Below are 22,591 nucleotides of genomic sequence, written 5' to 3'. Positions count from 1 at the left end.
CTTTAGACCCACTAGTTCACCAATCATTGGTTCTCTCCTCTTCTTATGTCTCTGGAACTCTCTCGGCCATTTTTTCCTCTTATCTTTTCTGACTTCTAGGCATAGAACATACCAAGAAAGAGTCATTAAGGGACAGACAGATGCCAAGTGCCAGCTTTTATTTTTGGAAGGGAAGGAGAAAGGGGATTATTGCCTGATTCCATGAATGGAGCAGGGAGATGTCGTGACATCTGAATTGGAGTCTCTGCGGTAGCCAGGTTACCAGAGTTGGCAGCGGCTGGAGGGGTTCATGAGGGCACCATGTGGACAGTGGAAATATCTGGCAAAGGCTGGGGTGTTGCTAAGGGGCCCGTGGACTCGAAGGGTGGGAGGGCTGTGAGGATCCTGGGGCTCCTGGGTACCAGGCTCCCTACACATCACCTGTGGAGAAAGAGAGGTGCACGCGGTGTAAGGAGAAGGACAGGATCGTCACGTAGATCAGCGTCAGTAGGACGAGGCAGACCGGTGCCAAGGTAGTGACTAGGGACAGCAGACAGAGATGAGAGCAGGGATCAGGTCACACACTTGTCAGTCAGTTAATCTGGCAGGAGGCATGTAAGGGGGGCCTGCGCTGTGCAGTCAGACCATTTGTCAGTGACTGAGAGGTGGGGTTTACTGGAAAAACTCTGTGAGGGGGTCTTTCAGTATACTGAGGAATTGGGGGCAGTGTCTTGTTGAGGGAGCACATGGTACTTCGGGGTGCTGTCAGGTGGGGACCATACCTGGGGATGAGGTCTCTGAGAAGGAATGTGGTCTATAGACAGTCTGTCAAAGGCTCATTTTTGAGGAGAAATGAGAGGAAAAAAACTTGTGCTCATCTCAGGGATTTGGCAGTCGAGTTTTTTCTTTATTTGAAGGGGGTGCTGAATTTGGTAGAAGAATTTATAATACTATGAAAAGATGGCCCCAAGTGGTATGTATGAAAGGATGACAGTGGGGACTTCTGTGGCAGAGGGTTGGGGCTGTTTGGGGGAAGGTGTTTCAGGGAGGAGCCATTCTTTAAGCATTAGCAGTAGGGTACTCCTCTGACATGGAGTGAGCTGCGGAGGGAGGTGGTGACTGCCTACCTGGGCATAGCTTCGGAAGAAGAGTTGCTGAGGACTGAGGTCCAGGTTTGGCAGGATGGTCTCCCCACGGTGCCATAACAGCCTCTTGCTGTATGCCTGGATATGGGGGTGGGATGGTGAGTAGCCCTTAGACTCCAGACCCATGGCCATTTGAAAGTCTGATGCCCTGCACACAACACCCAAAACCAGTTCGTGGCCTTTTTGCCCAAGTTCTGCACAGACACACTGGTCTAAGCCAGGAAAAAATGTACTTGTGAGATCTATGGATATTCTAGAAAAGAGGGATCTGTGGGGTAGGAGGGGGATCCCTATCTGTTCAGTGGGTATATGAAGGGTAGAAGGCTTTACAACTATGTTTGCATGACGGAACTAGAAGGAATGGCTATTAACAGATCCTGGCCTCTTGGATGGGAGTTACCTGCAGTGCAATGGCCAGCCCCCCAATGTCTGCAGCATTCTCCAGGAATGTCCGAGATCCATTAAAGAAGGTTCCATTGGGTAACGGAATGGTCTCATAGTGGTGTTTCAGGCACAGCAGCGCCCCCTGTAGGGCACGGGTGTCACAGGCTGGGCAGCCCCCAGGGAGTACTGTTGAAAATGGGGCCAGGTGAAGAAATAGTAAGGAGCCCTATAAGGATGAGGACAAGGGGGTACCACAGACTGGGCTGGCCCCCAGAAGCATTGCAAAGGATTCAGAACTGTCCCACTTGGAGCCCTCCCTTTCTCCTCCTCATGGCCTCTTTTGGGGCCTTCACCTGGGTTCCCAAAGGCCCCACCTCCCAATGGCCCACTGTTACCCACAGAGCTGGTAGAAGATGTGCAACAGCTCATGGGCCATAATGCTGCCAGCAGCGCCAAAGTTCACGGCTCTGGGGAGACAGAGGTTTGTCTTACTCCCAGAGTCCTTCCAAGTTTTTGACCCCAATTCTCCAACCACAAGTCCCATCCATCATAACATCTATTCATCGTGCTTGGGAAATCCCCTGCCCACCGTCAGAGAATGGCCCCTACCTGGGGTAGCCAGGGTGGAAGAATGGCGGTTGGAGAAGTCCAGCTGGGAAGACCACCACATGGTCAGGTATTGAATAATAAGCATTGACCCCCCAGGGGGACACCTGCCACCTATGGGAAGAGCACACATGAACACCAGCTGCATCATTTATGATCCCGCCCACCAGACATAGGAAGTCCCTCTCAACTACTGTCACTGTTCCTGTTTCCCCAAGCCCCCAGCTTTCTTTCCTGCTAATCTTGAATGGGTATCTCTGAGATGCAGGGTCTGTGTCTCCCTTGCTCTTATACCTGTGGTAGGGGAAAGACTGCAAGAAGCTCTGGACAATTCTAGCTCGGAGGGATCGGACACAGCTCAGGAAGGACTGCAGGTAGCTGGGTCCAAGCTGTATCTGGGAGGAGGCAGGAGGTGACTTGGATACACAGAGACAAATACAGATACACACTAACATACCCTAGTGGGTACATCTGAACACAGACGGAGAAGCCCCGACACACAGTCATCCATAGAACAGTGGACAGCAGCATAATGACACCACCACGTGTCAGTGCAGACAGGCTTCACACGAATCAGCACACAGATAAACACACTCAGGCAAGTCATAAGAATGCATGTGTACGTGCATGCACACACACTCAGCGTGACCTGAAAAGGTCTGTTCTTCTGCTGGCAAGACCCACAGTGTGGATATTCACCCATAAAACCCAGCCAATACCAGAGCAAGGAAGGGGTTAGTTAGGGATCGCCCAGGATGAACAGATTGTCTGCCACTCAGGCGGGTCAGGGGGCTGAGGAGGAGCTGAGGACTAATGAGGAGCTGGCAAGGGCAGGGACCCACATCGCTGTATTCCTGTCTGGCCATTGATGGCTTCAGGGCCCATTCGGGGGCCCCCATCTTCACCTGCAGTTGGGTGACCTGGGGAGAGACACAAAAGGTAGAAGAAACCTAGCTACCCCAAGTTTATCGGAGGTAATTTCTCATGCTCACTGCCCTGGTCCCACCTTTTATATTGTCACCCGGATGCATGTGCAGCATACTGGCGTTTACACTTGCCATGTGTCCTTGTGCCTTTGCCCTCTCCTCCCTTCAGGGTGATCTCTGGATCCAATACTCAATTCCACCCCTGCTGAATCCTGTCTTTCACTCCTGAACTTACCCTGTTCTGGGCCTCTTTCCGGGTCTTCTCATCCATCCAGGGAATCCTTCTGAGGCGGCTGACAAGGGCATTCTTGATCGCTGTGAATAGTTCCATGGCCTGTGAAGGGGCCGGGATAGAGAAACAGGATCAGGGTCAGCCTCCGTCTGGGGTCCTGCCCACTGGGACTGTAGGAAGGGCCCTGGCCCCAAGGAGTTACCGGAGAAGGGGGAAGATCTCTGAGAGAGAAAGTAGGACGTCATATTTATTAGGTGACTAGAAACCCAGAGCACAGAGATCTGTGGGGACAGAAAGGAGGTGCCAAGCACAGAAAGGGAAGGTGGGAGCTGGTCACTCCTGAGGTGAACAGGGGAGACGGTTCCTTTCTGTAGGGAGATCTCAGCCTGCCAGGGGAGGGAGACACCGTCCTTACCCTTGGCCAGGCAATCCATTCAGAATGCAGAGGGAGGAAGAGAACCATCATTCCCTTCTCTGCTCTTGAGTGCCCTTGTCCTCACACTCTCTTTATTAAGACCTCCTTTTCCTCTCTCCATCTTCCTGGGCATTTCAGCTTTCCAACAAGCTGAAGTCTTCCCAGCTTTACACCCAACTGTGTGGTTACTGCTTTCCCAGCCATCTACCATCTTGTTTGTATCCTTTCTTGAGAGAGGTAAATGGATGACCATATCAGAAGCCTGAGCTCAAATCCTGACTCTGACTCTACTATTTGTAGCTGTGTGATCTTGGGCAAGCTACTTAACCTCTCTGTGCTTCAGTTCTCTCTTCTCTAAAATTAGGATGTACTAGGCATTAAAGTAGTTCATGCAAAGTGCTTACAAGAGTATCAGCCACATGGTAGGCACTCAAAGACTATTCAGTACTCATTTACTTGCACTTTTTAAGATTATATCATTCCATTCTCCTGTAGTTTCCTGTGTTGTTAAAAAATCATAGATAAACAGGGAGTAGCCTTAGAGGCCATGGAGTTCAATTTTCCCATTTTATGGTTGGAGAAACACAAGAGCAGCAAAGTTAGGGAACTTGTTCAAATTCCATGCATGTTGTGCACACCTGTGTCCTGTAGCGAAACTATGCAAACCCTAGGGATGCAGCCTGGCCTCCTCCGACTTCTCTCCCACAGTGACCCTCTCTCTCTCTCTCTCTCTGACTGCCTGACTCCCCGACTGTCCAGACCATCCAGGAGGGCACAGTCAATAGAATTCGGAGAGAATGATTGGGTGGGAAGGGGTGGAGGGATGTGGGCTGGGAAAGAGCCCTCACATACAGCACTTTGGGTGCTCGGGCTGAAGGCCTCACGGACAAACAAGGTTGCCAGGGTAGGCTCGAAGAAGGTTCCTGTCTCCTCCACACACTTCATCCATCGAGGGCGGGCAGGCTATGGAGACAAAGCTGGAATGAATGGCTCCCATCAAGCATTCTTCCTCATCTATCTCCCCAGGCCTATCTTGTCTAGACCTTTACCCCCAGAGGAGGCTCTCTTTTCCTGTCTTTCTGGGTTCGTCTCACTTTGCTCTAGCATTCTTTTTGGTGATACACGTAGGGATATTGCCGCTTGGTAATAAAAGGGGTTATGTCCTCCAGGATTAGTCTCGTGAGCCTGGATTGGGCAGATCATACTTATTTATTGACTACTGAATTTGAAAGCAAGTCCTCTCAGAGGCACCCTTCTGGAGAACAGAAAGACTCCTGGGTAGGAGAGGACTACATACCAAACCTCTCACCTCGGCAGGTCTGTCGGCCACCAGGTCCCCACCTGCCACATGCACCACGCTGGTAGCCCAGTAAAGGCTGCCACCCTCTCATGTTTCTTTGCTTAAAATGGAAATTGGAGAAGGTAATTCCTCTCTCCTTTCTGCCACCCTCCCCCACTCTCCAAATGGTTATCACGGATCATCTGGTAGGACTTTGTCTTATAAAGAAGAAAATGATCAGAGTGAAAATGGGTTTTAGACGCCATATTGTTTGGTAGGAGAAGGGGAGAAAAGAAAAGACTAAACGTGAATTCAGAGAGCTAAGAAACTTTTGGCCAAATCAGGGAAAAGAGGATGAGATGAAGGACATATCATCAACTTCAAAGGCAGACAGATGGTTAGACAAAAACTCAGTAGGGGCTTGGCAACTGGGGTGTTCTTAGCATGGGGACAGAAAAAATAAGCAACACAAGAGAGAGATGCTGGGGAGGTGTTTGCGGTGGGCGTGGATGGCTTTGAGGAGCTGACCATGAAGTGGGCCCAGAGATGACACAAGGCCAACTGAGAAACACACTCAAGAAGGCCGAGGGTGAGAGAGCTGCCCTAGGGGAAGGCTGAGCTGGGACTCTGGAAAAACAGCTAATATGCTAATTTGGGGTAAGTGGGATGAAGTCACAAGACTTCATTCCTGTAACTTATTTACTCCTCACAGATCTCCTCGCAGGGAAGGTAGTTAGGTTGCCACTATGCTTTCTGGTGCCAAGGTTGGAGAGAGAGTTTAAGGGGCTTCCCACAAGAGAGGAAACAAAAAGGGAAGGCCAGTATTGTTGTCACTGAAGAAGATACTCCTGAGCCTGCCTGTTCTGACGTTCACCATTTTGAAGGTTGCTTCAGACCAGCTGCCCACACTTGTATGTTCTTGTCCCCTCTTGTGAGGATAAGGACTCAGCCACTTTCTATAGTGTATTGGTTGCAGCTCTAAAACACAGACATGCACACTGAAGATGAATTGAAAGAGAACCTGGATCTGACAGCCATGACTGGGTCAAGGGCAGGCTCTGCTGGTCACCTTCAGTGTCTGTCCACCCCCCACAGGCCTCCTGATGACAGGCTTGGATCTGAGACCGCCTTTCATCAGGCTGTTTGGGGGGGAGCGGGGAGGGCCCACCCCCGGGGCAGCAGCAAACACATCAACCTTGAGCTTGTTATTGTCATCCGCCTGCCCTTTCCACACCTCCTGGTTCCTGAGTTGTCTCCTGATCCCTTTGCTAATGCCTGCCCATTTTTCCAACAGCTTTTGCCTCCTCCATGCCTGTCCCCATAGCCTTGGCCCCAGCAGGCTCTAACCTGGTTACTGGAGAGCATAGATGCCACCTCAGACTACCCATTGCTAACCTCTGTGAAACTCTGGGATTCTTTTGGTTGCAGTTGTGCTGGGTCACATCTCCCACGAGCAGGAAAATAACTTCCAGAATCTATAGATAAATGCAGGTCTTGGGGTGGAAGTTGAAAAGTTATATATTCATCTACTGGGGATTCTGAGTATCTGAGCTGTCTCTCAAGACATGGAATGATAGAGCATACCATATATATTAAAAATAGAGAAAAAGAGGGGCACCTGGGTGGCTCTGTCAGTTGTGTCTGATTCTTGATTTCAGCTCAGGTTCATGAGATTGGGCTCTGCCCCGGGTGTGAAGCCTGCTTAAGATTCTCTCGCTTCCTAACCCTCTGCCCCTCCCCCCAACTCTCTCTTGTGTGCGCTCCCTCTCTCTAAAAGAGAGAGAGAGAGAAAGAAATATGGAGAAAAAATCATTGCCAAAATATAAAAGATGAAAGAAATACTTCAAACTCAAGATAATGAAGCCCAGTAGATTAATTTTAGGGAACAGAAGACAAGTTGTGGATATAACCTTAAAACCACAAATAATAATATTTAAGAAATAATAGAAATCAGAAAAAAATTCTAGGAGTCTGGAGGGAAGCACAAATTTTCTTAATTTGCCTTAGAGGGAAAGTAAATTTTAGAGATTACAGGCAGGCCAGGAATCCTTAATGTTAATTTCGACACCCAATTCTAGAATGGGTCATTAAACCGATCATTTCTGAACTCTTGAGAAACAGCATGTAACTACTAAGGGATCGCTGAGGATCACCGAGGCCAAATAATGCCAAAATAATAACAATCTTTCTGGTTACAAGCTTCACCAAACTAGGATAACCCAGAGACCAGGAGTGACGACTCGGATAGGGGCCATGTGGTGGCGTCACTGAGAAGCAGCTGGCGTCAGACCCACAGGGCATAGAGGGACAAGGGTCAGTGGGAAGAATAGAATAGAGCTGCCTCACTCAGCCCCTGTCACTTGTGACCCCTGAAGAATTCTAGCCTGCTGCTGACTACGCTTTAGGTTTACCACACACGCACACAAAAATGCTGGAGATGGGACTATCGGCGTGCCATCTCCTAATTTTTGACTGTTGGTGATTAGCTAAAAGTTTGTCAAAAGCTTTAAGGCCAAGAAAACATGTCGAATGGCCAAATTCTTCCTCAAGGAACCACCACGATGCTATCTCTGAACAGAGAATTCAGCATTTACTAAACGTGGGTTACTAACCCCTGCACTTCAGTTACACGAGCTGTCCACCGGAGAGGAATACCTGTCCTGCCTCCCCCACTGCATTGCCTGGGAGACCAGCTGAATCAACACATTGAAAGCGCTTTGTGAATCTTAATGTGTTGCCGTTGGTTCCATGGAAGCATTTGGTAAAGCCATAAACTAAGTCCTTGAGAACGAGATGCAGGAATCTGTGTTGGAAGATAGTGTAATTTGTGTGGCTGCTTAGCTGGCTGAACCATAATGAAACCTCAGTGACTCATGACTCCAAGTCCGCATGAGCTTCCCTTACCATCCTACCAAAAACTGCAACACGCTTCCCACCTAGCACGCCGTCTCGCCCTTTCCTGGTTTCTTTCTCTGAACTAATCACCACCGAACATATTTTATTACCGTAGTTTATTGTCCTTCTTCCTTGGTCAGAATATCAGTGTCTGAGGGCAGGGGCTTTTGTCTTTTGTTCACGTGGTATCCCGTGTGCGGAGAGAAGTGTCTGGCACATAGGAATATTTATTGCATAAATGAACTGATGAATTTATAGCTAGGTCTTCCATGACCCTACATGCTGTTCTTCCTTCTTCGGGATTTTAATCATAGTTCAGATGAAGATACACTAAATAAAATTGCAAATGACCAAAGTGGGAAGGGAAGGGTAATGCAACAGAGGACTGGAACGAAGGCTAAAATTACCTGAACAAATCGGGATGTTGGGCTGAATATAAAGAGTTCACTCAACAGGTACAAATGTGATGTTCTGCCTTTACTTCCCCAAATTCAGCTGCTCAAGTTTAGTAAGACAAAGACCTGGCTTAACAGCTATTACATTGACTGTTTATTCAAAATCATTCAACAAAATATGGCCAGATAATGAGACCTAGTGTTTCTGAATTAGGACGCTATCAATTAGAATTCATTCCAAAGAGTATGGTTAGAAATCTGCAATTAATAACCATTGGGTAGGACCACGAATTTTGGTCACATCAAGGGCAGAGCCTTGGCAGTGTCTGAGTCCCCTCTCCTCCTCACAGCACACGTCCATCAGAGTGCCTGTTGCTTACCTTCAAAATATGTCTTTTGAAACACAAAACAGATCAATCTTTCTGTAGGCCTCCATTTCATGCCAAGAAAAGCCAAGTCCTGCCAGTGGCCTATTGGGCCCTGGAGGACCCCCTCCATCCCTCTCTGATTTCCTCTCTTCAGCTCTCTGTGCCAGTAGCATCAGGGAGAACCTTCCACGCATGCCTCGCTCATGTCTTCTCAACCAGAGCTACAGGGGGATCCCCCACATGGCCCCAAAGTTTAGCCAGCCTGCTCTGTGCCTTGTCCAAATGAAATGATGTCCCTTTCTTTGCCAGAAAACCCTTTCAACTCTCTAGACAACTGCCTCTGTCCTGCCTCCAGCACAGAGATCCCACTGCCATTCAAACCCTCCCTCAGGTCTCCCTCTTGGGAACTCTAAGTGTTTGTTGTGTGAGACAGAGTCTTTCTGGAATGCAGGTACACACGTTCATTTACTCCGCATGTAGCTGCTTTTGTGCTACAAGGACAGAGCTGGGTGGTTGCAACACAGACCGTATGGATCACAAAACCAAAAGTATTTACTATCTTGACCTTTGTAGAAAGAATTTTCCAACCCATTTTCTGTTTTCCTACCCACTTATTTCTCAATCCTGCACAGTATGTAATTAAAAACGTGGCCTCGTGAGGTGGACAGGTCTGTTTTGTGGTCTGTTTCTTCACTTAACGAGCTGTGTGGTCTGGGGAAAGTTACTTGCCCTTTCTGAGAACCTTGGAGTGTTTCTGGAGGGTTAAATAAAAGCACCCACACTAAGTGTTCCAAGCAGTGCCTGACATACAGTAACACTCACTGTTCATTAGCTATTATTCTTATTCTATTTGTTGGTGGAACTTGACTCAGCTTTCAAGCCAAGGACAGCTATAATCCTAATGGGTATATGAGGGTGGACATAATGGATATAAAGGATTTATGTAAGTATATAAAGGATGGCAACTTTAGCAATTTTTAAGCCTTCTAAGTTCTTTAAGTGTGATTTCAGTATCGGCACACTTACATCCTTCAAGAAGTGCCATCAGACCATGGTTCTGGGATTGACAGGAAGCTGTTTGTTGCCAGGGATTTTGTAGTAATGCCAACTAAGAGGAGTTGGAGCTCTGTCTCCTTCATCTGTGTCAAGAGAAAGGCTGGGTAGAAGCTTCTTGGGGACTTGCCCACTTGAGTGAAAGTCCTAAAAAGGAGTGTTTTGTTGTTGTTGTTGTTGTTTTGTTTTGTTTTCTCTTACCACAGCGATTAAGCACAGACCCTCAAGCTTGACTACCAGAGTTCAAATCCTAGCTCTACCAATTTACTAGCTATAATACCTTGAGCAAGTTACTTAGCTTTAGTGCCTCAATTTCCCCATCATAAAACAGGAATAAATGATATGCCTACCCCATGAAATTCTTCAGAGGATTAAATCAGTTCATACATATCTAAAGGATATGTGAGAAAACTATCTCCCTCCCAATACTTGATAACGACATGGCAGTCCCTATGCATACATTTCCACAGATGCTCAGGTCGCCAAAGCAGTGAATTTCTCCAAGCCACAGGGTCGGTCCACAAATTACTAAGAAAAAGAAACCCCAGTGATTTTCAAGACTACACTGAGACCCTGACTGAGGTTGGAGCATATCTAATGTTCTAGATACCCTTGCTTACATTTGGATATGTCTGACCTAGGGTTTCCAAGTTCTTGGTAAAGGAGTGTCTCCACATCTTATGTGACATGGGAGACCTGGGTTAGTGTTCGCTACACAGCCACCACCTCAGATATATGGGGATCTGGACCACAAAGCCCATGCTGTGGCCCAACAGATCCTATTAGACGTCAGAGATGAACTCTCTGTGAAGCGCATTTGAACATTAAACACTGGAGTCACGTAGATAGAGGAAAGGCCACCGCTTGCTACTCATGTCTGGCATCCCAATGAATCCTAAGCTTTAGGTCCATGTCCTTAAATCACAGAGCTCTAGATAACTAGGCAAATAGTTTAAAGGTCATGATAAAGGAAAAGCAATTGTTGATCATTTTAGAGCCTTATATTTACACCTTAATACTCAGCCAAAGTCAATAAAAGTAGCCAGATGTGTGTAAATGTCTGGTACCTGCCATCTCAGTCCTCAGTATAAGTACTGTAGGGCCAACCTGTCTGCTTCTATGGAAACACCAGATATTGAAGGGCACTGCCCTCATGCCCTCTCCCTGGGAGACATATGCCAACATTTATCCCTCAAAATGGCAAATGCTCCTTTAGCCCCCATTCTGGGAAAATTCATCCCCTCCTCTCCTCACCATGGGTGGTCTTTCGGTCAGCTCCCCCAGTTTCTGGATCAACGATCTGCGTGCCTCCTGGAATTTACTGTCCAGGGCTGGAGAAAGGGTCCTCACCAGCCCCAAGATCATGTGGCTCTGCAGAAAGTCTCTGCGGAGGGAAGAGAGATGGGACACATACACCCAGGGCTCTGGGGGTGCCTCGAGAACAGCCTCCCCTTATGTAGTCACCTTGATACTCCCGGGGGAAGGCCCTTCTCTTCTGTATCTATAGAAGATAAGGGCTTGACCCTGGAATAAGTCAAGAAGAGCTTTTCTTGCTGTCAGTTGAAGAATGATAGTAGAAGGAACTAGATGCAGAGGTGACTTCTCAAGTCGCAGGGAGTGAAGGGTCTGAGCTAGAGGAAGACTAGACTTAAAGAGTTTAACCAACAGATTCATCTACTTCCACAACCAAGAAATCTCAGTTCACTTTACAGCTGATTTGTAACCTTACATAAACTTGCTCACACCCACAAGAATGGCCCTTGGCTTCCTTCACAAAGAATTTCTAGAATTTGCTGCTACTGAGTTCCTATGAAGAAAGGCCTTGAGCCTGAGCCCCTGGAAGGAAGCTGCTGTCTTTAGGTAGTGGCCACCCAGGCACTGGAGTTGGCAGCCCAACACAGATCCTTACCCACAAGGGCCTCAGAATCCTCTCACAGCTGAGAAATGGCCTCTCCCCCAGCTTTTCCCTCAGAGAACCCCAGCCTTCACTTCATCCATCCACTGGCCTCATGTGTCTCCTCCTTCTGCCCACACCTCCCAGCTGTTGACAAGACGCACATGCCTTCCCTGTCCCAAGTGACTGGCCATCTAGCGTCTTCTATAGCTTAGCGGGTCTTCACAGGTTGGGTTCTACTCCCAGCAAGCCCTGTATTTTGCTGGACACCTGTATTCCTCATTTTATGTGGGCTTTCCCTTTCCCATGTCCCCCAAGCCTCTCATATTTCCTGTTTTCTCCATTCCCTCTTGGGCCATCCACCCCAACCGTTCTCTGCCCTTTTGTGTCCGAGGATCCCTTCCATCAAAGGTCCTGGGAGGACCTTACCAGCATGCATTTTCCATAATCTTCTTTGTCCCTGAGGCCTCTGGGTCCTCAGACCTTTTCCATTGCCCTTATACTTCCCCAATCCCACCTGAGGCAAACCTGTGTATCGAAAGCTGCTCTTCCACCAGTTGAGACATGTTTTTCAAATACTCCAGATCATGGACCAAGAGGAGCTGGGAGGGGCTCAAGGGCATTGGCGTGAATGTCGCTTGCAAGCAGGACAACCAGTCGATGGCAGGGGCCATTTCCTTAGAGGAGGGACACAAAGGCTGAGGGGGATGGGATTGAGGAGAGGGGGTTCCCCTCCCTTAGGGTTTGACAGGGAGTGGGGAGGGGGGTGGTTGGGGGAAGGGATGGAACCAGAAAAGTTAGGGATGGGAAGGAATTAGGGAATGAGGAGAAAGGAGATAGGGAGAACAAGAAAGTTTGGGAGAGAAGCCCTCATGCCCATCCTCCTCCAGTCCCCGGTTCAAGGCACCTGCAGTTGGTCAATAGTGACCATCTGGAAGAGCTTTCCCTGTGCCCGCCGCTGCTCCAGGGGCCTCAGAAACTGAAACAGCTGCGAGGTAATGGAGATGGACAGGAAGGCATGTTCTTGCACCTTGTTTGGTTCTCCTCCCAGCAAGGTTCCCAGCTGGTTCAGATAAGTCAGGTATTCCCGCACAATCTGGGGGAGGGGCAACCTCAGTCACAGCCACCAGAGCCCCCTGCCTTTCTCTGAGCATCAGAGGTCAGGACCTGACCTTTGTCCACAAAGCCATCTTACCTGAGCATAGATCTTCTGTTCCTTCTCTTGCTTGAGGGGAACATCAAACTCTGGCTGGTCTATCTGGACACAAGAGATACTGGAGAGAAGTAGGGAGCATGGAGGAAGGAGAGGACAGGTGTGGGGAGAAGGGGAATGTACCAGGGAAGATGGCCTCAGGACACAAAGAAAGAGCAGAGAGGACAAAGTAAGGGAGGGATTGGGTGGGGCTAGGGCGCATGGGAGGAAAGAGTTTATACATGGAAATGTCAAGACAGGGTGGGTATTTCAACCAGTTAGGGGGTGCTCAGCAAAAGAGAAGCATACTAATCCGTGTCCTGAAGGGAACCATCCCCTGTGCTAGGGCCAGGTCTAGAGTTAAGGGAGTGAGAGACTCTCTCAGGCGCAAGATTTAAGAGGTACTAAAAACGGTAATCAACAGTAATCCTAATCAGTATTTTTTAAAATAAAAATCAATGCTAAAATCCATGCTGACTAAAATATCAAAGCCTTGTTCGTCATGGATTTTTTCCCAAAAATCCCAAGTGTATTTTTTATTCATTTTGAAGAAAAATTAAAGATTCTTTTTTTAAGTCTGCAATAAAATTTCGGTCCATTTTGGGGAGAAATAATCTCTTCAAAAAAACCCACAATGAACAAAAATTTGATATTTTGTTTATCATGGATTTTTGCATTAGCTTTGATTTTTTAAAAAATATTAAAATATTTATTTTGGTTACTGTTTTTGGTATCCTCTTTAATTTTACGCACAGGTAAGTGACTCACTTACCTCATCTGTCCCACCTTAGTCCTGGCATGTCCTTGATTCTGTTCTGAAGATTGTCGCCCCCACACTTTGTCTTTTTCTGCTCCAACTTCAATATCCTGCTCCCACCTCGAGCTGTACACTTCCCCCTATCTTGAAAAATCTTTCGCATGGCTCCTTTGTCACGTTTTATGTTCACATTTTGAAGAACTAAAAATCATCTATGTCCCTGCTTCAACTCCCTTGCCTTCCTCTGAAACTCTGTACAATCTGTCCATTTCCAGAACTGTTTTGATACTCTCTTCTAGAAGCTTCCCAATGGTGTCTTTTCATTCCTTATTCTCTGAGCTCAGAAAACTCTGGAATCCGTGACGATCCATCCCTCCTGAGATGCTCTTCCCCTGTCCGCTGTGGCTCAGCCATGCTGGTCTGACTCGCCCTCCCTGCCCCCAGACCCCCAGTGGGGTGCTCCCTCTGCTGTCCATTCTGTCTACCTATTTTTCCCCTCAGAGTCCATCCAGTCTCCAGTCGATAACCATCCTCCTCCCACTCACAGTACATCAAAACTGTGGGGTCATTTTCCAATTTCTCCATTTTCTTCATTTACATTCAGTCAGTCACGAAGTCCTCTAGAAGCACCATGGACCATCACCACTGGGATGAAGTTGCCTAAATCTTCAAGCCTGGCCTTTCCTTTCCATTTCAATTCCTCACAATCATCTTAGTTCAGATCCTCCAAATTGGCTTACCTAGACAACTCAACATCTCCAGGTTGACCTCTAACATCGCTGCCTCTGCTTAAGTGCAATGCACAGCCATCATATTCGAAAGGACCCAGTAGCATTTTTTTCTATTAAGTCGAAGTGATCACCTCCATCTGGCTTCTGAGGCCAGGAATAATCAGGCCCAACCTCAAGTCTTCAGTCTTGCTCTTATCTATCTCCTGCCGTACCTCACCCCTCCCCCAAATCCTCTGTTCCACAAATCAGTCTTCTCACTGACCCTACAGAGGAGTCACACCATTCCAGCCTCTTCCCTTAGCTCAGGACTTTCCTGAAGCCCTCCTCATGCCCTTAGCTTCACCTTCACCTATGTGATTCAACCATGTTTCAAGACTCAGCTCACATTCTCCCCTCTCTGAGCCATTCCTTAACCATTCCAGATCTTAACGACTCCCTAAAGGCCACACCGATTAAGCTCCTGAGCATACCCTTTAGAACAGAAATTTAGAATGCCTCGTACTGAGTAACAACAGCTTTTCTTGTATATTCATCCCCATATAATTCTGTGAAACTTCTGAGAGCAGGAGCCAAATAGATGGCATTGCATTGCCTACCACAATACTGATACCTTCAACGTTTTTATTTATTTACTTGTTTAGCAAACACCTGCTGTGGGCCTCTGGCTGCCTGGCCCTCTACCAGATCCTGGGGAACAGAGATGAATAAGGTGTGGTCCTGTTTTCAGGGGCTCATGGTCTTTAACATGGTGTTCGATGATGAGAGTTTGGCAAGTGGGAGGACAGAGGGGTCTACCTAACTCATAACTAGGGTGTCAGTGAAGTCTACCCATAAGAGATAAAAATCAAACCCCAAATTTGAAAAGTATGTAAGAGTTTTCCACATTGAGCTTGGGGGGTTCAGGAGTAGTGTCGCAAGCGAAGGGAGTCATATATTCAAAGACTTGAGGAATATTCTTGAAGCTGTGAGGGAGCATGATTTGAGGTTTGAGGGGGACAAGGGATGGGGCAGGAGATAAGGCTGGAGAAGTGTGTAAGGGTCAGATCACAAAAGCACTTGCAATGCTTTGCTAAGGATTAAGAACAAGATGGTGATGACCTGGTGAAGCATTGGAGGCATTTAAGCAAAGACAATAGCATAATTAGCTCTTGGTTTAGAAAGGTCCCTCTAGCAAAAATGAAGAGTAGATAAGAGGAGAGCGATACTGGAGACAAGGGGGCTAATTAAGAGGCTGTAGGGGTAATCCAGATAAGCAGTAAGGAAGATAGGAACTACATCTGTCTTCTCCGGAATGGCCCTACTGATCCTTTCCCTAATTTCACCTAGTGTTCCTGGCTGTCACATCAATAATTTTCCCTCAAGATAGGGATATTTCCTGCATTGCACATTCATCCTCATTCTCCAGCCCACAACCTTCCACTAGGAGATGCTAGGCTAGAACACAAGGCAGGCCCATGTCTTACTGCATTTTTGCCAGTGCATCACTCACCTGGATGACTGGCGTGTATGGAGGGGTGGGACGAGGTCGCAGATAGGCTCTGAAGAATGGAAAATAACCATACTGACTCATCAGAAGTCTCAGAGTTCGGTTAAAGTCTAAGGAAGTCCAATTACCGGAGATTCGCCAGCCTCCGAGCTGGGAAGCAGAAAGATAGGGCTCAGCATAGGGGGATGGCCTGGGATACCTGCCCCTCCACCCTTCCTCAGACACCTGCTACTTCCTCACCACCATTCTGAGTGCTTGGAGCCCTCAAGGCTCCACCTCTATACTTCTTTCTCTATGATACCCCGGGTCCTTATGCTTCCAGAGGGTACTGCCATTTCCATTTCCCTCCTGGAACTTGGAGATCTCTAAGAAAGAGATATCCTCTCCCTTTGTAGAAAAAAAGGTGGGGGGCAGCCCTGAGCATACACTGGTCCTACGCATTATGTATCTAGAAATGTTAGTGCCCCGGGTCTCACCTCCTCAATGACTTGTCTGAGGGGGGCAGCCCCAGCAGCCTCGATGGCATCCGTGTCCATGCAGGAGCTGTAGAACTGGAAGGCTTTCTCCTCCCCAGAGCCCAGGTGCCAGGAACCTGGGGCTTCTAGAAAGGAAGCATGAGAAAATTAGAGGGGTAGAGAGCTGAGCAGGGAAGGTGAGGGAGAAAGGAGAGACTCCCAGGGAAATGGAAGGAAGGGGAGGAACACAGTGATGCAGAGGTGGGATGATGGGAGGGCTGGATCAGCTCGATGGGAGAACACATGCAGGGAGAGGGAGTGTGGGGAAGACTGAGAAAAACAAAGGAGACATGAAAGAGAATCGGGGAAGAAAAGACATGGGAAAGAAGGAAGAAACGAGAACACCTAGGAGCACCTATGGATACAGGAGAAAGGATGCAAAGGAAAGGCAGGAGGGAGGTGAGTGAAGAGATTAGAATAAATAGGGAAACCAGAGTACATTGAGGGATTAGAGGGAGGAAAACTCATCTGGAAAGCTTTAGCAAGGAGAAGAAACAGGGTCCAGACCCTCGCTCAGGACCCCAGGAAACAAGCAATAACCCAAAGGCGTATGTTTTGGAATCAGCCACCCTGTAATACCCGCTGCCTATCCCTCAGCCCCTGATACCCTTCACTCTCTTGTGGGCAACAGGATTCATTCTGAGCAAACATTTTCTTTTCATCTCTGGGCCTTCACTGGAAGCATGGCCCCTCTACCAAGGGAAGGCCTGCCTCCACTCCTTCTCCATCAATAGGAAGGCAGAGGGATACATTTATGTGTCCCAAATTCCAGCAGATACTGCCACATTCTCCTTCAGCTTCCTTACGCTGGAAATGTGTGCCTATCGTACCCCATTTCATTCCCCATCCTCACTACCATCTTCCAACTTCTTGGAACACACTTTCAACCTCCCAGATGGCTGCAGCTCCTCCCTCAGACTTTTCCTGTCAGTTCCTTCACCTTCTCCACACACAGCCTCTTCTGTACTCCCAGGGCTTTAGGTAGGCCCTGTTCTTTTCCAGCACACCTTCTGCACCTGTCTGGATCCATTCCCTGGCACACAGCCAGATAATCCACTCCCCCCACCACTTCTCACCCCACTGGCCACATCATCCCAACCAGCCAGCCCCAGTTTCCCCTTTTTTCCAGTCAAGCTTTCACACCAAGGTCCAAGGTTTCCATGGAGAACAGGAGATAATGGTGAGAGGGGGCCGGGAAGTTCCGGGACGGAGAGCATGACACTGACCACTGATGGGGCGCTAAAAGACAAGCAGGGTGGGGGGCTGGCGGCTGAGATTGATGGACACCTGAGCTTATGTGCAGCAGGATGAGCGGACGCAGGTGGTGAAGGTCCCAGGCATGGGAGAGAAATTGAACATTTAGGGGCAGTAACAAAGAAGGGGAGAGCTTGAAGAGAACACAGTAGTCGTGTGCAAGCAGGAAAGGAAAGACGACAAGAGGGACCAGAAGAGAAGGGGGGAGGTACTGAAGGGCAAGCTGCGGTGACAAAGAAGCAAACCAGCTGTCCCACAAGCACACAGGTTTGGGACAGCAAGATAGTTCTAGGCTCAGAGCCATCCACTTGCCCAGAGTGCCTCACCCAGTATTCTCCGGAGTCGTTTCTTGTTCTCCTCTGCAAGAGCCTGGAAAGAATAATCGGTCCCTTTGGCCTGTCCGCAGGCAAAGTTGAAGAAATCGGTGCAGGGAGCCACACTGGTGTTTCCAGAGGCCAGGTAACGAGCCAGGAGATCCCAACACACAGGAGTCATACAGGGGCCTGTGGGGAAAAGCTCAGAACTGGGAGAAGGAGAGAGGGAGAGAGAAAGGGACAGGGCTCCCCCAAGGGGCTAGGCAAAGGAATGCCTGGTGAGAAAGGGGAGAGGGACCCTGTGAGAAGGACAGGACCAGGAGCAGGATTGGGAGGAGGAAGTCGGGAGGTGGGGAGGAGGGAGAGAGTCAGGCAGGACTGAGTGGTGAGTATATCTGTGGCACAAAGCCTCAGGATGCTGGGCAGGCAGATGCTTCCCCTGATGAGGAAGGGCTGACTAGGTTGGGAGATTCCAGAATCTTGCTTACCAGGGCCACAGCTCCGGAAGATGTAGACCAAAAGCAGAGAGAAACCAAGAAGCAAACTGAAAAGCAGGCCAGCCGTTAGCATCCGCCTGACCATGGACCACTGTCTACCGGGTTCAGTGGCACTGGGCAGCCTTTCTTCTGGAGCTCTCTGTGCAGGCAACCAGGAAGTGAAAACCACAAGATGGAGGGTATTGGGAGAGAGGGGTGAGGAAGAGAAAGGGGAGAGGAGAGAGAAAGAAAAAGTTAGTGCCAGGGCCCCTTTGTAGAGAGACAATTCTCTTTCTCCCTAAACCGAGCCCTATTTGGACCCCTGGGAGATGCGCAAACAAACGCCACCTGTTCCGGGTAAGGACCAAGCAGTCTGTGAGTGAGAGTTTGTGGGATGTTAGAGCTGGAAAGGATGTCGTTCATCTGTCCCATAAGGGTCAAGGACGGCACTTACCTCCTGGTTCCAGGGAGGTCTCATTCCACCTGCCCTGCTCATTCCCCCAGCCCGGGTTCTTCCCCACTCTGGTCTCCACCCTCCTGAACTGAGGAGGAGGGAGGGGAGAGAAGCTGGTTCAGGAAGGGGGTGCATTAAAGAGAGTTATATCAGGTCGTTTTGACGCTTCCTGTCACACAGGCGCTATCATCCAGGGCAGTGTTCCCAGACGGGCTTCAGAAGAGGCCCCTCCCCTGGATGAACCCCCACTTTCCTCCCTCTCTGGATACCTCCCTCTCCTTTCCCGTTTCTGCTCTCCAGGCCTCACATTCCCTCCTCTCTACTGGGGGGGCACAGCACTCACGCACAGGGCCATCCACCCCCACCCTAGCCATCTGACCCCAGAAGGGAATAGTTTTCTCCAGGGGACTTGCTGTCTGTTAGTCCTCCCTAGCTCCCAGAAGCTTCCTGGTTCTGCCCTAGGTGCTGAGTCTGAAAACAGGGGTTCAGGAAATGACCTCCCTCCTACCCCCACCCCAGTTCATTTGTCCTGGAAAAGGGGCACTTCTGCCACTTGACCCTCCTGTCCCCATACCCATGCTATTGGCCTCTGGGTGGAGTCTGTTTATCAGTCCAGAGACACCCAGACCTCTCCTCCTCCTTTATCTCAGCTTCTCAGGGGAGGCGAAGGGAGGGAGTCTTCACTCCCCAAGCAATCTTGCTCTTGGGTGGTTCCTCTTGTCCTGCTCTGTGCCTTTGCTCAAGGAGTTTCTTTATTTCTGGAATATTCTTTCTTCACTCCTTTCTCCTAGGATTGAAATCTTCTGGATCCTTCAATTCTCAGGTAAATGCCACCTTAGCCAAGAGCTCTCAAAGCTCCTGGGAATGCTTGATGGCTCTCAGGGTATGTCATACCTCTGCTGTTTGCAGGCAGAACAGTGCACCGCCAGGAGACCCTGATCTGCTAATTATTAGCCCCATGACAATAAATAAGCCACTTAAATTTTCAAGCAGGTGAGAAAGTTTTATTATCTAGAAAATGAGTCTAATATTTGCCTTGCCCACCTCACAGGGTCTCATGCCGTCTACAAAGAATGAGGCATTGCTGAGTCTTTCATTCTGTGTTCTCTTCTGCAGGTGCCTTGCATCTTCATCTCCCTGGTGACTGCAAATCTTTAGTGGCACGGATGGTGTCCCTTTAGCCTTCGTATCTACCTAAGGTGCTTTATAAAGATTTGTAGGAATGAATTGCATTCCAAGCCAGAAACTCCTTTTCCCACATCATATTGAGGTCTCCCCTGTGGTCGCAGTGAGCACATTTCTGAGAGAAGGTATTTCCCCTCTGTCCCTTGTTTTCCCATCCCAGGCAAAATAGGATAGTCTCACGAATGATTCCTCAACAGTATTTCGTGCCCACATCAGCACTGTGCTATTGTGCATTTGTTGGGATGGAGGTAAGGCCCCCCCGTCCATGGTTAGTGAAGTGGAACAAAGCTATCATGACTATGGAGGCCATGTTATAGAGTATCAGGAAAGTCATGAAGAAAAGTCGGGGCTTCAGGCATCACAAAAGGAGAGATTGAAGTCTTCTGAGGAAGAGTTTAACGTGATGAAAATAGTAGCCGCGCAAAGCTGGTGTGGTACTGGGGATCTGGACTGATGAGATGAGAGACAAGAGAGGCACTGCTACTTGGGTGGTAAAGGAATAATGAAGTGAAGGCTTGGCCCAGGTTGACAGTGGAGGGGATGTAAATACATGGACAGAAAACCTTTATGGGAGGGAATAAAGTCATGGAAGCTGATGGAGTTGGGGAGGAGGAAGCAAGTGTAACAGTCACAGATGGGCTTCATAGTTTGTTTCTGGATGACCAGGAAAATGGTGATGCTGGTGGAAATCGTAGTTAAGGGCTGCTGTAGGAATCATCTTGAGACCAAAATGATGACTTGGGATTTGAGAGATTTTCGGTCTGTTTGGAATTGTACCTTCTTTTTGATCTCCCCTTCCCCAGATGATCAACCTGGAACTTCTAGCTTCCCTCACACCTATTCCCCTCCCCATTCCTTTCCTACCCAGTCAAGCCCTCTGGGCTGATGTTTCTATAGGAAAATGGTAGTAGGGACAATTCAGATTAGATAAGACCTGGTTGAGGCACAAGTGTGCTGTGTTACATGAGCCCTATGAACAGCCACTGTGGCCTGGGCTTAGTGTCTCTCCTAGAAACGCTGAGGCAACCATGGAGATACGGCAACGCGGTTGCCAGCCCTCCCCTCCCCACCCTGCTGCCTCCTGGAGGCAAAGTCACCTCTGTTCTGGGAGCTGCCTCAGGAGCATAACCACCTTATCTCCCACGTCCTACTGTGCAGTGAGTCATCACCCACCACCACCGCCACCAGGCCCCAGCACCCCACACACCTCCAGGGCAGCTGTCACAACTGGCTGTAGGCATCCAGAGAGCCCTGGCTAGCAAGGCTAGCAACCACAGGCTCTCAGAGCAGGCAAATCTTGGCAGACACCGCCTCCTGGTTGCTCTCAGTGTTCGGTGTGGTCTGAATTCCAGGATCTTTTGTTTGATACCATAGTAATACCAAATAATAGTAATAATAACAACAGCATCTACTTTTTACTGAGCACTGCCTATGTGCCAGGGACTCGAATAAATGCTTTGCTCACATACATGTTTTCCATTCAGTCTTCAACTCTATGAGGGAGATGAGAGCTATTTTCCCCATTCTACAGATGAGAAGACTGGGATACATGGAAGTACAGTACACTTGCCCCAAATTATAAATCAGCAGAGCCAGTACTGAAGCAAAACCTTCACTGTTGAGGCCCTCAGTCATTAAGTTTCTATTTTTGGAAGGCTCTTCCTCGTCAGAATCTTCTCCTGTCTAAACTCTTTCAACTATTCTTCACGGCTTGACCTTGTTATGACTGCCTTGGGAGCTGTTATTCTCCAGACTCTCAAACATCCATTTCACCTTTTGAAGATCATGTCTTTGTTGTTGTCCATAACCAGCTCACATCAACAGTGTTAAAAGGATCAAAATTAAGGATGGGACATTTACCTACATATCATAGCATTCTCAAGTATATGCATCAGTGACAATTTACCTCTCAGATCACTTGATTTCAGTGACAACAACAAAGAAACTTCTTCCTAAGGAGCAATAAATTCTGTCCTGAGTGAACCCGAGTAAGCCTTGATGTTACAGGCAATTCTGGGCAGGCTGACCAGAGGAGGACGAAACAGATCACTGGGTCAGAGTTGAGGACATTCTAATTGCTTTCTCAAAGGGAGCCATATTGAGAGTTAGGGATCACCTTTGGGAAAGAAAAATGTATGGTTTTTGAAACAATTTAAGTGAAAAGTCTAAATGAACTGCTTTTAATATTTTAATTTCTATATATACTTTCTCTTTTATAGACACAAGACTAGAATACCTAATGCCTATTGAATTAGGTTATCAAATTAATAAAATATATATATTTAAAAAATAATAGTTGGGTTGGTGTTGAGCATGGCAAAAGCTTGAAGGTAATGTAATGCCCCAGAGACTGAAGTTTGACATGTGTACGTGTCAACAGTGTTTCAAAAGGAAGATACTTGTACTTTATTTTCTAGTATTTTTCCATGCCACCACTCCCCTCTTTATATATGTGTATCAAATCATCACATTGTATACCTTAAACTTACACAATGTTGTATGTCAATTATATCTCAATGAAGCTTGTGGAGGTGCTGGAGAAGATCACCCTTACCAAGGTGGGTAGACATCATCCAATCTACCACATGCCTAGATAGAACAAAAAGATAGGGGAAGGAAAATTTGCTGCCTTTGCTTGAGCTGTGACATCCATTTT

General features: G+C 48.1%; 2 protein-coding genes across 14 annotated transcripts in view; both read right to left on the bottom strand.

The window, feature by feature from the left end:
* The window catches only part of TRPV5 (transient receptor potential cation channel subfamily V member 5), a 35,302-nt gene extending 35,161 nt beyond the window's left edge, over positions 1–141 (bottom strand). For 2 of the 3 annotated variants that reach the window (XM_087860768.1, XM_087860766.1), the window contains exon 1: positions 1–97. The gene's annotated coding sequence lies outside the window, so the exon portion shown is untranslated. The other variant, XM_087860767.1, reaches the window with a different exon arrangement.
* KEL (Kell metallo-endopeptidase (Kell blood group)) lies at positions 140–20,967 on the bottom strand. Of its 11 annotated transcripts, none has more exons than XM_045792449.2 (19): positions 18,751–20,964; positions 18,309–18,456; positions 17,833–18,009; positions 16,214–16,338; positions 15,866–15,887; positions 15,741–15,789; positions 12,767–12,845; positions 12,479–12,559; positions 12,100–12,248; positions 10,932–11,061; positions 4,540–4,650; positions 3,276–3,374; positions 2,957–3,034; positions 2,409–2,509; positions 2,118–2,228; positions 1,908–1,975; positions 1,525–1,694; positions 1,107–1,202; positions 140–420 (listed from the first exon to the last, which is right to left on the bottom strand). In XM_045792449.2, exons 1-19 carry the CDS (start codon positions 18,883–18,885, stop codon positions 259–261), a joined length of 2,091 nt encoding a protein of 696 aa, XP_045648405.2. In that variant the 5' UTR covers positions 18,886–20,964; the 3' UTR covers positions 140–258. The 11 variants fall into 11 exon arrangements, with proteins under 11 accessions (XP_045648405.2, XP_045648401.2, XP_045648402.2 ...); XM_045792445.2 differs by having other exon boundaries at positions 12,479–12,667; positions 18,751–20,963; XM_045792446.2 differs by having other exon boundaries at positions 12,767–12,829; positions 15,741–15,887; positions 18,751–20,961.
* Positions 20,968–22,591: the final 1,624 nt, after the last annotated feature.

Source organism: Ursus americanus, chromosome 3 (assembly GCF_024610735.1).
Source record: "Ursus americanus isolate L20-20 chromosome 3, mUrsAme1.1.p, whole genome shotgun sequence".
Taxonomy (NCBI): domain Eukaryota; kingdom Metazoa; phylum Chordata; class Mammalia; order Carnivora; family Ursidae; genus Ursus; species Ursus americanus.
Note: the sequence above shows the minus strand (reverse complement) of the source record. Positions and strands in the feature narration are given on the sequence as shown.